Raw genomic sequence first — 16,095 nt, forward strand, 5'->3', positions numbered from 1 at the left:
TGAACTTAGAATTAATGAATTTCCCCGTAAATATCATACTGTTAATAACTTGGTAAGGTCTACGAGGTTAAAAGACAGGTGGCCGGTCGAATTACCGAGGTGCATCTCACACCTGATCGTGAAACTTCGCGTAAACGATTCGCGAACCTAAGCCAAAGTTTTAACGGTTTAACTTTCCGACAGTTTAATTACTTGGAAACAATTACGACGACCCTACAACACTCTCTGTTTCTCTTTCGAACTATGACGAGAATCAAACGGGAGACGTAATCGCGCCAAATTATTCTTCGTGAAAAAGATAACGATAAGAGTTCTGTTGTACGAAAACAACAACAACAACAACAACGGCAAGAGAAAATAAATGAACAACTGGTCTAATCGTAATTGGGTATCCAAAAAAAAATAATCGATAAGCATAATGCATCAGGAACAAAATTTGACCTTCTACCAGGACAAAATGGATGATCAAAGGTTTTACGACATGGGAAACGAAAGGGAACGTCTTGGGGAACAAACACCAAGTACAGATTCGAAAGTTTGGGACAACTACTAGCTGCGTTCTTCAAAGATTACTACACTCCTACCCAAATGTGTACCAATGTGAATTGTTGTGTATGTGTGTACGCGTGCTAGCGTCCGTAACCCGAAGGGGGCAGGGGGGACGGTTGGTGTCAGATAGGCCAATGGCTTCCAAACTTCTTCCTAACTAAGTTCAAACCCCTTCCCTAACGAAGTAAGTTTCTAACCGTAAAGCGGAAGTGGTCGCACTGGCATCAGCAACAGCAACACCAACACCAACAGCAGAAGAGCTAGTTGTGGGATCATCGTTCGACGATTATCTAACAAACCCTCACTTTTCCTCTCCCAGTTTAATCATTCCTACTCTGTTGCAGTTTCGTCAAATAATTATTCACAAAAATAATCCGAATTTTCTTATAATAATTAATGTATATTAATATTGTTGAACACTTACGGTGAACGGTTTTAATTTGGAATAATCAACGAAGTCCAGTCTCCGGTCTTGCATAAATTCTATCGGCATTGCGTCTTCCGGAAGTTCGGCACGTGCCACGAGAGGATAAAATGTCTGTAAGAAATAAATATATATATATATAAATAAATAATACTTAATAATTAAAACAACAAATTTATCTAGAAAGAAAACCAAACTCGTGTATCAGTCGATTAAATTCCCAATTGAAAAAGAAATATTTCAATTGTATTCCAAAAAATATGAATCAACCACCACAACAACATTGTATTATATTAAACAAATATTCGAATCATATTTAATAATATAAATTATTTAACTGGAAACATAATTCGTGTCAGAATAAATACATCCAAAAAAACAAACAAGCAAACAAACAAACAAAAAATGAAGAAAGAAAATATCGACGCGATCGTTTGCAATTGAAAATTTGATCTCGAAGATAAAATGATTCAAAAAAACAATAATTAATAACAATAAATATGTTAAATAAACTTACGAGTGCAGGCCAAGCAACGGTGTTGGCAGTAGCGGTAGAACCCCTGAGTGGTTTCCCGTTGATACGATGGTGATGATGATGATGATGATGATTATGATGATGATTATGATGATGATTGTTATGATGATGATTATTGTTAGCGTTATTGTGATGATCGATGGCGATGAGACTGGCGTGTCTTGGATCTGCACGTTCGGCCCAACATAGGCCCTTTTCAACGAGAAAAAAAGAAAATACTGCATCCCTGTGGGGGGATAACCACTCGCGTCTTTGCCACTCAACGTCGTCGTATTCTACAAGGATCTGCAAATTTCAAATCAAAAATGACAAATCAATAAAACACATTTATCATTAAAATATCGTTAACGTAAAACCAACAAAATTCTTATAAATGATTTTACTTGATATACAATATTTAATACGAACGCAATTAATCGTTATTTTATTGATTGATTTTCTTGTTGAATTACGTAAATTGTTTGTTTGAAAAAAAAAATAAAATAAATAAACAGAATATTATCGCAAACGTTGAAATTTGGGAGTTACAATTATGGTTGCGATTAAGTGAAAAAAGGACACATTCATTAGGATATTGTCGGTGTTAAACAAAAGTTTATAAATAAAACAAACACCCTTCGATACGAAACCCTTGAAGGGTTGGATAGGGTGCGTTGTTTTCTGTCGTTTAAAATAGTGACTCGTGTGGGAGGGATTAATTGATAAATCAACATTTGCCAAGGTTGGAACTGCACGAAATGTAAATTATTTCCAACGGGTTTTAAAATTTGATTGATCACCTCCCAACGCACAAAATATAATCGTAAATACGTGAAATAGTATCGTGACATTAGCCTGTTGGTTTTATACGACGAATGTTCTATACGACGTTATGAACAATTATAATATTGTTTTTTTTTAATCGTTAATCGACAAATAAATAAACATAACTCCTTTATTAATAATAATAACGGAGAATAATTTCAATCGACGTTATTCGAAACGTAAATAATCGTTAGTGAAAATAATATTCATTGAATACGATTATTTATTATTCCCCCATTGCAAATAATTATTACCGTAATACAATAAATGTTATTTATTTAATAGTAATAATAAAAAAGATGAAAAAAACAAAACGAGAAGGGGGACGATTGGGGGAGAGGAAAAAGATAATAATTAATTAGAAATCAATTTGATTAAAGTCCGATCTCACAATTCAATGCAAAAATAATAATTTATAGTACATGTTCCGTACGATTTACTTATTACCGTTAACAATTATACTATAACGTTACATACATCGTCTATATCTCTCGCATATCCTTTTACGAGTTTAAGGGATACTATTACGTGCACATATAATTAAAATATAATTAAAATATGATTAATATAAAATTAATATTTAATCGAATAATAGAAATATATAAAAAAAAAATCAATTCCAAATAATTGCATACGTAAAAATATCAGTGAAGGGTTGAAAAGTTTTGAGCCTGTCAAAATAATGGTCGAAAAGTTTTGAGCCTTTCACTCCAGCAGGATCGAAAAATCTTGACTTAAAAAAAAAAAAACTTAAAATAAATTTAAAAAATTCAAAATAAACAAAAAAGAAAAATAAGAGAAGGGGATTGGGGGAGGTGGTGGGTAAAATTCGTAGATCCGAACTGTACGAGAGTAGCGGCTCGAATAAAACGTTCTAAGGGGTGTACGAAGAAATTCAATCGAATTAGTTCGTCCAAATAACCGCTAGATGGTGCAAGCTCTCGGCGCTCGACGGAAAACATAATGGCCGCCGACGGTTAACGCTCCGCCCCTTTTCGCGAAGGTTACCCCCACCCGCGGTAAAGCCCGTACTTCGTCGCCATGGTAACGCGAAACGCGTCGGCCATTTTGATTATCCGACCTACCGCAATCCTCTCTCTTCTCTCCATCGAGTTAACGTTGAAGAACGACTCCTCCCCACTCCTGCTACGATACTCCCACTCCTTACTGTTTCTCGTTTACGTTTCCCCTCTCTTCTCCCTCTTCATCACTCCCACTCTTCTATGCGAGCCCGCTCAAATCGTTCGAATCTCGTGGCGGGCGATATTACCGTTCCGCACGAAGATTAGAAATTGCTTTTCTTTTAACCGTTTCTTTCCGATTCTTTTTCACGATTACGTAATTATCGTGTCGTTTCTCTACGATCCGGTTAGTTGGTTGGCTGGTTGGTTGGTTGGTTGGATTTGATTGGTTGATTCGTTTAAAGAAAAAAAGAAGGGTTTACTTCGCAAAGGTGGGTGCCGAGGTAAAAATTCAAATAAAATAATACGAGTAAAATGTAAGGATAACAGTTAAATAAGTGTTCTTACAATTCATTTATTAAAATCTTGGAAAGTTTCCAAAGTAATGAGAGTTCTATGCTTTTAAAATATAATACCCGTTTGAAAGTTCAACTGAGTATCGAACGTACGATCGATTTTTACCTTTTTCTTCTTATTATGATTATTATTAGTTTTTATTTTTTTTTATTTTTTTCGAAATACGTCATTTGTTTGATCGAGTGGAAATGAATAAAAAGAAAATATTAGAATTACGTAAGACAGTGTGTCACGCAAGCACGATTCTATAATATTTCCAACTAACTTGTACACGTTTCACTCGTATTCGTGTAGGATTTATTTGAATGTGTATACTTGAAAAGACAAGTATTTACTATACACTTAAATTATGTATTTATATTAAATGTGTATGCGTGATCTAATAACAATAATATTAGATAATTCATTACGAAACGTCAGACTGATTGAAATTTCATTTTAAAATCTAACATTCCATACTTAATCATTCTCAAACTTTGAACGTGCCTAAAAAAAAAAAAATATCCCCGTTACTATTGTTCTCAAATATTATTATTATTATTATTAATTATTAATTATTATTATTACAATCCTATATAATTTTCCAATAACTGTGTTATAATTTGAACATATAAATCGAATATAATATTGAACATTCAATTCAACCAACCCCCACCCTTCAACTCGTTAATACTACAACCCTTTACGAACATCGATATATTCTATCTCTCTCTCTCTCTCTCTTCTTTTCGTTCAACTATCCCTGAATGACGTAGAGAATAGAATTTCTTTTCTTCTTTTCCTTTTTTAATCAACTAACATCGTCGATACGAAAAAAAAAAAAAGAAAAAAAAAACAAAAGTTTAATTTAAAAGCGCGTTTCATCATTATCGATCGTTTGACCAGCACCTAACTATAAATAACCCATCATTCTCGGTTAAACCTGAGCTATATGTTATAATACAATCTTTAACAAAACAGAGAGAAAGGGTGTACGTGTATGAGAATAAACGTAACTACACATACATACGTAAAACAATTAGAAAAATGAAGACAACAACAACAAGAAAATATTTAAAATACATTAATAATTATTCAAACAACAACAACAACAACAACAAAACATCCCTCCAGAAATTAAAAAACAAATAAAAAATAATAAACAAAAATGCGAAGAAAAGAAAAGAAAGGAAAGGAGGGTAGTGGTGATTGGTGGTATGCGAGCGAATGAATGAGTGTTATTGTCTCGCGTTGACGGTGACAGTTTTTTTTTTTTTTCCTTTTTTTTTAGCTTTTACATCAATGTGTAACATCGTATCTTGCATAGAAACTCGTTTTCTATTCTCTCTCTCTCTCACACACACACATATATATATACATACACGAATACGAATACTTTGAGAATCGTCATCCTACTCGACCGGTAACGAATCAACGTGTTCCAATGTGAATGCACCTTTCGAGCCTGTTTCCAAGTACATAATACAACAGAATAAGAGAGAATAAGAGAGAGAGAGAGAGAGAGGATTCGTGTGGTGTTTCTTTCTTTATATCGAGCTAGCAAGGCTGACAGTTATTTGCTGGTGCTGGTTCTGGTTCTGGTGCTGCTGCTGCTGGGAGAACAGGCACCGTTACTGTCCCGAATCTCTCAGTGTGTCATTAGTTTTGTTTTTATTCATTCCACGTGCTCATGTATACGAAAAGAGAAAAAGTAACGGCTTGGAGAGAATGAGAGAATGTGTTTGTGTGTATGTGTGTGTGTATGAGAGAAAGAGAGAGAGAGAGAGGTGGAGGAGGAATACAACAATAAGTGTGAAACGTTTCAAACTGGTAAAACACAGTTTCGCACCAGTTTTTTCTGTTTTATTTTATTTTCTTTTTGCAACATCTTTGATAAATTTTAAATATAACCTTCTGCGATGGCATTTTAAAACGTGTCATATTTTTTTTTTACGATTGCTTTTATAATTTTTACGATATTGTTGTTGTTGTTGTTGTTGTTAGGATTGGAATATTTATGAATTTCATTTTAAATATTATTCGAAGGTGTTGCGTTGTTCATTTATTTCATTTATTTAGATTATTTCAATTTAAGACAATACTGTTTTAATATTCCAAATACTTTAAGGACAAATATAATTCCCCCCGTTGAATATTAATCGTTTTAAAAGAAAGAAAATAAATAATCCGAAAAATTAGTTAGACAACGCTAAACAACAATAAAAAAGAAACAAAATCTAACAAGAATTCCATGATAATCAAACAACACATCAATGAAAAAGGTACAAAACGGACAATACTTATCAGAATTATTGAAGAAAAACTAACAAGTACGTCACTACTTTTTCTTCCCTCATCCCCCATAAAACACATACCCATAAAAATACTATACAGAAAAGGAATACGAATATTTCTGAGCCGAAAGAGTGCAACGAGAAAGAGAGAGAGAGAGACAGAAATACTTGCAAACGTATGCAACCAGATACACCAAAGTGAGAGTGATGGTGAGGGGGTAGAGTAGGGGGAGAAGAAGGAGAGGGTAGCTTACGTACAAAGGAAGAACCACATAGACATATACAGGAGGACTTTCTTGAAACGCGAATCCCATTTCACTGAGAATAACGAGTGGGTGAATAAGAGAACGAAAATGGTAAAATAAAAAGAGAAAATACCTAACGAGCATAGGTACCTGTACGTTTTAACTAACACACAAACAAACACAAACAAACACACACACATACATACACCTGCACATATAGAAAAAAAAAGATAAAGAAAGGAAAGAAAGAACGTGCATTTCTCAAAACAAAAGATCACATTTTCTATCTCTCTCTATTTCACCCTGTTGTCCTGTCTACCCACCCCCCACCCCCTCGAACCCCCCTCTCTCTACCCAACCAACTCTCTCATCGCGTTTCTGTTTCTTCCTTCTTTTCGTTTCTTTTTATTTCTTTTTTTTTTTTTTTCAACGTACGCGAAACGCACACACCACCACCACCCCCCCCCAACCACCTCCGATCTCGAATACGCGCGCGCACCACCACCACCACCACCACCACATTTGCTAGCAGCTTTTGATGCACACTACGCGGATCGCGAGTTTGCGAAAATAGGCCGAGTCGAGAGAGAAGAACCACCACCACCACCCCCCAACAGCAGCACACAGTGTAACAGAACCTCCCCCTCCCTCATGCCCCCTTTCTTTCTTTCCCTGTACCAAGTTCTTGCGTGTACACCCAGTACATTTACAAGCAAGTTGCAAGCAAATGCACCAATGTTGGTGGGTGGTGTGTTGAACAGCAACCGACGAGGGTGTGTACGAAGTGAAAGAGAAAGAGAACAAAAATGACTCAACGAGAAACACCGCCAACCAGGAGGAGAAGAAAAGGGACGAGAAAGGTAGAGAGAGGGGAGGGGAGAGGGAGGGGGTGGAGAGATGGGAGCAGAAAAAAAAATTACACGGATGCTGGTGGTGGTGGTGGTGGTGGTGGTGGATGTGACCCCTTTTTCTTTTCTTTTCTTTTTTTCAAACTACCACAACGAATGGGGATGAGATGCTCGAACGATCAGGGGAGGGGAGAGGGGCAATGAAAAAGAAAAAAAAAAAACACGCGATTACTGGCCAGGTGTCGTGTCCCAATTAAGTATATACATTTATGCGTGTACCTGTATTTTTATATTAATATTCTAAGCTGGCAAGGGGTAGGTAGGGGAGGGGGTTGCTAAACAAGAAATTCCAATATTTTAAGGAACCCGTTTGAATGAACGAATTCCAATTGGATTATTCGATTTTTTTTTCATAGTAGATCCGGAAGATCGTCAGAAAATTTCAATGATCGAAACTTTCCAATCGTGTTACAGAAAATTTCTGACGAATCAGCATAAACGCGTGCGTGACCTGGCATTGTCCTGATTGAACGCAACACCTGTCGTCGTCCTATTGAGGGTCCCCCCCCCTTTCCCCTATTTCTGACCGTTTCTGATCAATAGTTAGCTTCAATCGTAAGATGATTGTTGGTTGTGTCAGAAAATTCGTTGTTGTGTATCACAAACACACACACACGCACACAAAATGTCGGATATATATATTTTTGATTTATAAATTTTGAAATAATAAAAATATTTACGTTTATACGTTTTGGTAATCTAAAAAAAAAAACAAGGTGTATGTTATTTATATTATATACAAATTATTTATAAAAATTATTATTATTACAGTTATTATTATTATTATATAAAAATTATATTAAAAATATATTAAAAATTATTATTATCTATTAATCTATTTTTATTATATTATTATTACATTATTGTCTATTAATCATTATCTATTACTATTATCTATTATTATCTATTATTATCTATTATTATCTATTATATATTAAAAATATATATTAAAATTATTATTATTTAAAAAATAGTAAAAATTATTATTATCTATTAATCTATCTATTTTTATTATATTATTATTATTATATTATTATCTATTACTATTATCTATTATTATCTATTATTATCTATTATATATTAAAAATATATTAAAATTATTATTAGATTAAAAATATATTAAAAATTATACGCGAACGATAATATTATTATTAATTAATTGTATATAAAGTATTGCAATAAGAAAAATTAATTCTGTATAAAACTATATTAACGATTAAATATTATTATTTATAACAGGAGATGATACATACTCGTTTGATAATGTTCAAATCATTGAAAAGTGTACTCTGAAAATTGAGGTCTTCGAATATATAATCTAATTGGGTAGATTTTGTTTCCCTTTCCTTCTTCTTTTGTTTCTATTTTTTTTTTTTTTCTTTTTTTTTTACATTTCAAAAGATGAATAGATTTATGCATGTAATATAAGTAAATAAACGTGTATTCGAAAATATTTCATTTTTAAGTACTACCCGGATAAGGGGTAAGTAAAGTAGGTCGAGGATACCTTTTTATACCACTACCACCACCATCATTACTACTACAACTACTATCTTTAATATTGCATATATTAAATACAACGACAATGATAATACGAATTCTAATGAGACCTTATTTGTATTTCAATATATGTATGTGTATATGTGTGTGTGTGTGTGCAGGTTTCTACATCGAAAGTTAACAGGTGGGGAAGAAATGGAGGTTGATGAAAAATAAGGGATGAAAAGAAAAAAATCAACATAGAAAGAAAAAGAAAGAGAAAAGAAAAAAAATGTGTATTGAAAGATTGATCTGAATTTGTTCGCAAATGTATTTTTTTATTTTCTTGCTTCTCCTAGTCGCCATATTTTTTTTTCTACGTGCACACACACACACACACCTTTTCATCGCAATTTTCTTTTTCTATCATCTATGGTTTATACGAACAAATGGAAAATAAGTTGAAAGGGTTCAGTTTAAATATGAACAATATTTTGAACAATATTTGAAAAAGAAGATTAATATAAATTATTATATCATAATATTGATAATTGTATCTCACCCTATACTGTATAATACGTGTATGTATTTGTTTCTGTGTGTATTATATACATATATATGTGTATAATAATAACAAAAATAAAGATAGATGATAAATAAGAGTTGACGAGTTGGGTGTATTAATTAATGAATTAATGAATAAATTAATGAATAAAAATCAAAGTATACGTGTGAATTAATTAATGAATTAATGGATGAAGGAAGATATGTGTGAGTGAATATATAAATTAGTCAAATTATATATAAATACATTTATCAATAAATCTGTATATATATATATATTATTATATAATTAATATATATGTATTATATTTATTATTTAATTTTTTATTTATTATTATTTATTTTAATATTTATTATTATTTAATTATAATATATTAATATTATTAATTATAATATTTATTATTACTTATTTTATATTTATTATTTAATTTTTTATATATTATTATTTATTTTAATATTTATTATTATTTAATTATAATATATTAATATTATTAATTATAATATTTATTATTACTTATTTTATATTTATTATTTATTTAATTTATTATTATTTATTATTTAATATATATAATATATATATAAATAAATAAATAAGTGAATAAATGTGTAAGTATGATTAAGTTTAAGTACGATAAACGAATAAGAATAATTATAAATGATAATAAGTGTATGTAAAAGTTAATAAAAAATGTACGTTGAACGCATATGTGTGTCAGGTGTCTCATTTTAATCACGAGAGGATCATTTCTAAAGAAGAATCAAATTAGAATAATTAATTAATCAACGAACGATGAGTTCTCTCTCCGTCGGTGAAAGCTCAGCTAAAATCTTATTTCTCTCGTCCACCGAGATAATTTAAACAATATTATACTCCCTTGACAACGATGTATTATTATTATTATTATTATTTTCTATTTAAAAAAAAGAAGCAAATCATTTCAAACAATTTCCCTCTTTTTCGTATTCTATTCGACAATTATGCCAAATACTAACACCATACGTTGTTAACATCATTTTTTTATGGTTTACTTTTAAGAAAAGTTTCAATAAAATAAAAATAAATTAATATAAATAATTTAATTATAATATAATTAAATATATATATATATATAATAAAATATAAAAATAATATATACAATAAAATAAAAAAAAAATATAATAAAAAGAAAAAATATAAATATATACAATAAAATAAATTAATAGAAAGAAAAAGTGTGTGTGTTTGATAATAAAATATTATTTATATCATTGTGTTACAATACACCAAATAAATAAATAAATAAATAAATAAATGAAAAAGAAAGAAATAGAATAAAATCTACTTAATAAGAAAAAACAAAAAAATAATTCAAGTTAATCGATTTGAGTGTATAAATAATTATTTAAAAAATTCATTGAAATGTTTACTACCCCCACCACCACTCCTTTGATCTATATCATTGTGTTACAATACATCAAATAAATAAATAAATAAATAAATGAAATAGAAAGAAATAGAATAAAATCTACTTAATAAGAAAGAATAAAAAAATAATTCAAGTTAATCGATTTGAATGTATAAATAATTATTAAAAAAATTCATTGAAATGTTTACTACCCCAATGGTGTCTTAACGTTGACTGTACAGAACCACGTGGTTGTCGATCGAAGTATTAAATCGAGCTAGACTGGGGTTAGGGTAGGGGGTGAGAGGAAGTGTGAGGAGGGTTGAGGAGGGCTGAGGAGGGCTGAGGAGGGCTGAGGAGGGCTGAGGAGGGCTGGTTTCAGCCGAGAAATCCGCTTTGGTACTAATTGTTCGAGTAATTTGTCGTGATACCGCAATCTGGTCAATTGTTTTCCGGTTTACTAACGTGCTCCCCTGCTTATCAATGTAAGCTCTTGTTGTCAATGATACTAATTCCAATGTTTACTATAACTGATCGGGGGGTGGGGGGGGGCTAGAAAAGGAAAGAGAATTAAGTTCAAACGGATTACATTTTTTATCATCTGTAAATTTCAACGATTACGACGTTTAACGTGTCAAATTATAATCCATTAGTTCAAACGATTGGAAATAATTCAATGTTCGTAAATTGTAATTGTAAATCATTTGTAAGATTGTGATCATCTGAATTTATATCTAAGGGTTTGCAATTAATTTTATATAAAATAAAAATCACATTTATCTAATATTAAAATTTTAACTTTGATACATAGAATTATACCCCCCTCTACCCCCACCACCCCACCACCCTGCTTAATTTAATTGTTAACAAAAAAATATTATATATGTACGATATTATTTCGAATAAAAGAATTAGATTGATGTCACGCGATTGGGGGTACGACATGATTCAATCACTGACAAACATTTGTCATGGTGATAAACGAGCAAAAAACTTACCATGCAACAACACCGGTGGGAATTTAATGAAATTAGGTTAATTAAAAGTAAGTAATTAAAAATTAAGAGAAAAAAGAAAGAAGAAAAAAAAACAAACCAACCCCGGAAATGGATTCAAGATTTGGATGGATTTTTGTTTCGAATGGAATTCTCAAGTGACAATTGAATTAAGTTAAGTTAAGTTAAATTCAATTAAATTAAGTTAGAAATCTATGAGGGGGGAAAAAAGATCCGTAAAACGGATTGGAAAACAACGAGTGTTGGGCCTTGAAAAAATGGTGAACGAGAAAAGAGAGAGGGTGGGCCAGGGGGGAGGGGGAGAGAAGGGGAGGGGGCGAGTGAAAGAGAAAGAGAAAGAGAAAGAGAAAGATGAGAAATACTGATCTATCGGCTTGAATGTTCCATATTACAGTTCCAGTCTGTTAAAGGGGTCCATATCCGATCTTTCATGCCAGCTAATATTTAGTCCGTTTGTTCGTGACTCACTTGACGAATGATAGCATAAGTATTGACCACTTCTAATATCGATTTAAAGAAAGATACAAAAAAAAACAGAAATTTACGAAAAATGGGAAGGAGTAGGAGTAAGCATTTTTTTCATCAGGTGTTCAAGAAGAAGAAGAGAAGAAGAAGAAGAGAAGAAACAAAAATAAACCACACAATTTATGACTAAATTGATTGAATAATTAACGACGGAGGTAATATATCATTTTTTTCTTTTTTTATTTATTTTAATGCAACGTGTTCGGTCAATTAATATAATCAAACGTTAAAAGAAGGAAAAAAATGTGATACTTGTAATAATTTTTGTTATTAATTAAAATTAATTAATTATAATAAACGTTGATTGAAGTATGGGTTACTCGTGTGGACCGATTTTTTTTTTTAAGCAGCAAATGGGGGGTGGGGGTAATACTGTCACGTATGATGATCACAGTTTTTAAAAATAGTATTTCGATTTATGAGGGGCGGGGCAGGCAGGCAGGGGGAGGGAGGGAGGGGCAAATGTCAAAACTCATTTGTCAATGGGAATCGTATCGAATAAAGATAAATAATTGTCAAATAACGAAAGTAAACATTGGATAAGAACGCGTGATAAACGGGACACCCGTTAGATGGATCGAGCCTCCCGAAGGAAGTTGAAACCGACTAACGACCAACCGACCAACGCAAGGTCAGACGGTGGCCTCCAACGCAAGGTCAGACGGTGGCCTCCAACTTCCGGTGGTAGTATTCCCGGACGTAACACATACGCATATACTACACACACACACACACACTCACACATATATATATAAATCGCATTCTCTTCTCTCTTCTTCTTCTTTCTCTTTTTATCTTATTTATTTTTTTTATACAATATTTAAATAATAATAATAATAATAATGATGATAATAATGATACTGATTTAAAAAAAACATGCATATTTAAAATATTAATTAAAATTGTTTCGTCGAAAAAATTAATTCGATAAATAATACATAAAGAAAATATAATTGGATACGAATAAATAAAAATTACTAGCCCCCCCCCTCAAGCCACACTTTCTTCAATTTTCTATACCTCGTTTAATGATTAAACGTAATTTTTTTTTATCCAATCGTTTTGATGAAAATCTTACTACCTTTTTTTGTAAACGTAATTCAAAATATGATTTATTATGATACATCACATTGTGGTTAGTTAATTTTTGTTCGCGTACTTTTGAATATTATATACCGGCAAATTTGTCAACATTCTAAATAACAAATTTCTTTTATTACTGTCAAGTTGGTCAGAAAGAATGAATCAATGTCGAAAAAAATATTGTCACGATATTTCCTGTGACTCTAACTGTATATTCCACTTTGTATTCCCTCATTCTCTCTCTCTCTTTCTCTCTTTTTCTGATTCTCAGTCAGTTATCTTAGTAATCACTAGCAATTTATAAACCTGCCAGATGGTCTAATCTTTTTGTAATACATCACTCGGATTGTCTGGAATATATGTTTGCTTGTTATATATTAATCCTTTAAATCCTTTTTTTTTTTGCACCCCCCTATGTATAATACGTTCTGAACTTTTCAACCCCCCCCTCGAACTTTTAACGAAATTACCTTTCGAACGATCTAACAATTATCCCTAATAGACGCCATCTTGGTATTAATCAAATTCTAAGAGAAAGAATTTTCGAAACTTTACAAATAATAATAATAATAATACGATCAATAGTTATATTCCTCGATGGTATTTAAAAAATGAAAATAACTATATTATAAAAAAAAACGTTTAGCAAATTTTACGAATAATAATAAAAATAATAACGTAATCTTTCAATTCGTATAGAGGTTAACTTATCTCCGACGCCATATTGAAATTAAGAATCCCGTTTGAAAATATACGTTGAACACTTTTTGAGGTTATACGAAAGAAAAATAATATCCAATAAAACAATCGAACCGATATTAAAAATAATAATTGTTTTAAATTAAATATTCTCTAAATCAACTCTGTGTGTGTGTGTGTCTTATATATATTTTTTATATTTTTATTTTTTTAATTATTGATTCATAGAAACATACGAAAAAATTTACGATTTATTATCCGAGCAAGTTCTTCCATTTATAAATATCCTCTGGATACAAATTTGTCAATAGTTGAAACGACGTTTGAACTGGAATGGTATGAACAAGTGTACGCAAATATATATAAATGTGTATGTGTGTATGACGGGTGTATGAATGTGGTGTAAAGATTTTCGACAGTAGGATACATTCGTAAATAACTCAGAAAGTATATCGTGGAAACTAGGCTTCGGAGTGCAATCGATAACCAGCATACACGCATAAATTTATGCAAATGTGCAACCAGTACAAGTACAGATGTGTCCTACATACAAACTAACGTACACATATATACGCATACAAATATGTATTATTGTTGGAGGAAAGTTTTCGAGTACTTGTACCTGTTATACACATATGCATCGTATATTTGTACGATGCAATTATTTACGTAGAAATAAAATGAGAGGACTGTGCGTGTTGTGTGTGTATGTATGTAGGTGTAGTAGTAGTAGTAGTAGTAGATCTGCAATATTCGGGGGATGATAAAAAGGTAAAAGAAATGTAGAACGATCTGTGTACTAAAAAAAAAAGAATAAAATATAATACGTAGCATTTTTTAATTTTTACGTTATGAAAAAAAAAAAAAAAAAATCATTTCTATACTTAAATTTATGAGAACAAATGAAATAATTATAATAAATATAAATAATTCATATTTTTGTATAAACAGCGAAATAACGGCTAATGAAATATTTCCGATGATGACAATGAAGACAAATAATGAAAAAGAATAATTAATAATTCCCAGAATTACGTAAAAAATTATTTTCTTTCACCCTATGTGCACGAGGAATACGATATTAATGCGCGTATGAATGCATGCATGCATGCATGCATGTATACGCGTGTAAACATGACGTATGCAATTAATTATCGCGTGTACCGTAAATAGATAACAACCACGATTCGCATAAATGCATAACGCGAAATAGGAGAAAGAGAGAAAGAAGAGATTGGCTTTTACGGTTCGACCGAATAGAAATTTTTCGGTATAGAATTTATAACTGATAATAATGACTAAATAAAACATGCCATTCTATTCGTGGTTTGGTTATCGAATAATTCTGGAATTTTAAGTATTACACATATATTTTTTATCTAAAAATACACGATACGATGGAACATATTTTTAAGGGTTACTTCCTCCCCCTCACCCTAATCTCGTACACTTAATTTTCTTTTATTTTCGATCAAACTAAACAATTAGAAGAACTCATTTAAATATTCTGATACAGAAACGAGGGTAGGGTAAGAACTGGTAACAGTGGTATTGTAACAGGTTTTAAGTATGATTCCAGTAAATAACATTGCAATTATATACGAATCTAAACATGTATAAAGATATACAAAAGTATAGGGAATCACACACCTGGATATAAATCTAGGGAAATAGAGAAATATGCGCTAAAACATAGCGATAGAGTGTAGCAGTAGGAGTAGCAAGCAACACAGCGGCAGCACCAGCGGCAAAGATCTGGGGGCAACGGGGGTAGAGGGAACGGGTTGGGAGGGGGTAGGGTGGAGGAGGGGGGTGGAGATCCGATATTTCGAGCCCTATGCCCGTATCTGGGCGTTGCCCGATGAAGCGGCCGTAGGACGGGCGGCGCACAGGGGGTAAAGGGGGGTCGTGTTCGGGGGGGTTGCGGGTGGAGGGACGTTTTTCTAGGGGTAGGGGTTGCAGGGAGATCTCGTGGATGGAAGTGGACTAGGGGTATGAGGTGGAAAGGGTAGTGGGGGTGGTGTTCACCAGGAGGTTGGGTTGAGGGGTTGGCCAGAGTTGCCTCCAA

General features: G+C 32.1%; 1 protein-coding gene and 1 long non-coding RNA gene across 2 annotated transcripts in view; one reads left to right on the forward strand and one right to left on the reverse strand.

The window, feature by feature from the left end:
* The window catches only part of LOC122513374 (serine/arginine repetitive matrix protein 2), a 205,319-nt gene that overhangs the window by 165,614 nt on the left and 23,610 nt on the right, over positions 1 to 16,095 (reverse strand). Inside the window, 2 exon segments of the mRNA XM_043629696.1 lie at positions 974 to 1,087; positions 1,491 to 1,803. Of these exon segments, the coding sequence (XP_043485631.1) occupies positions 974 to 1,087; positions 1,491 to 1,803 (427 nt within the window).
* Positions 3,379 to 9,002, forward strand: LOC122513376. Its single transcript, XR_006302738.1, has 2 exons — positions 3,379 to 3,777; positions 8,938 to 9,002. It is a non-coding gene; the product is annotated as an uncharacterized LOC122513376 (long non-coding RNA).

This window comes from Polistes fuscatus, unplaced genomic scaffold (assembly GCF_010416935.1).
Source record: "Polistes fuscatus isolate 324 unplaced genomic scaffold, CU_Pfus_HIC Scaffold12, whole genome shotgun sequence".
Lineage (NCBI taxonomy): Eukaryota > Metazoa > Arthropoda > Insecta > Hymenoptera > Vespidae > Polistes > Polistes fuscatus.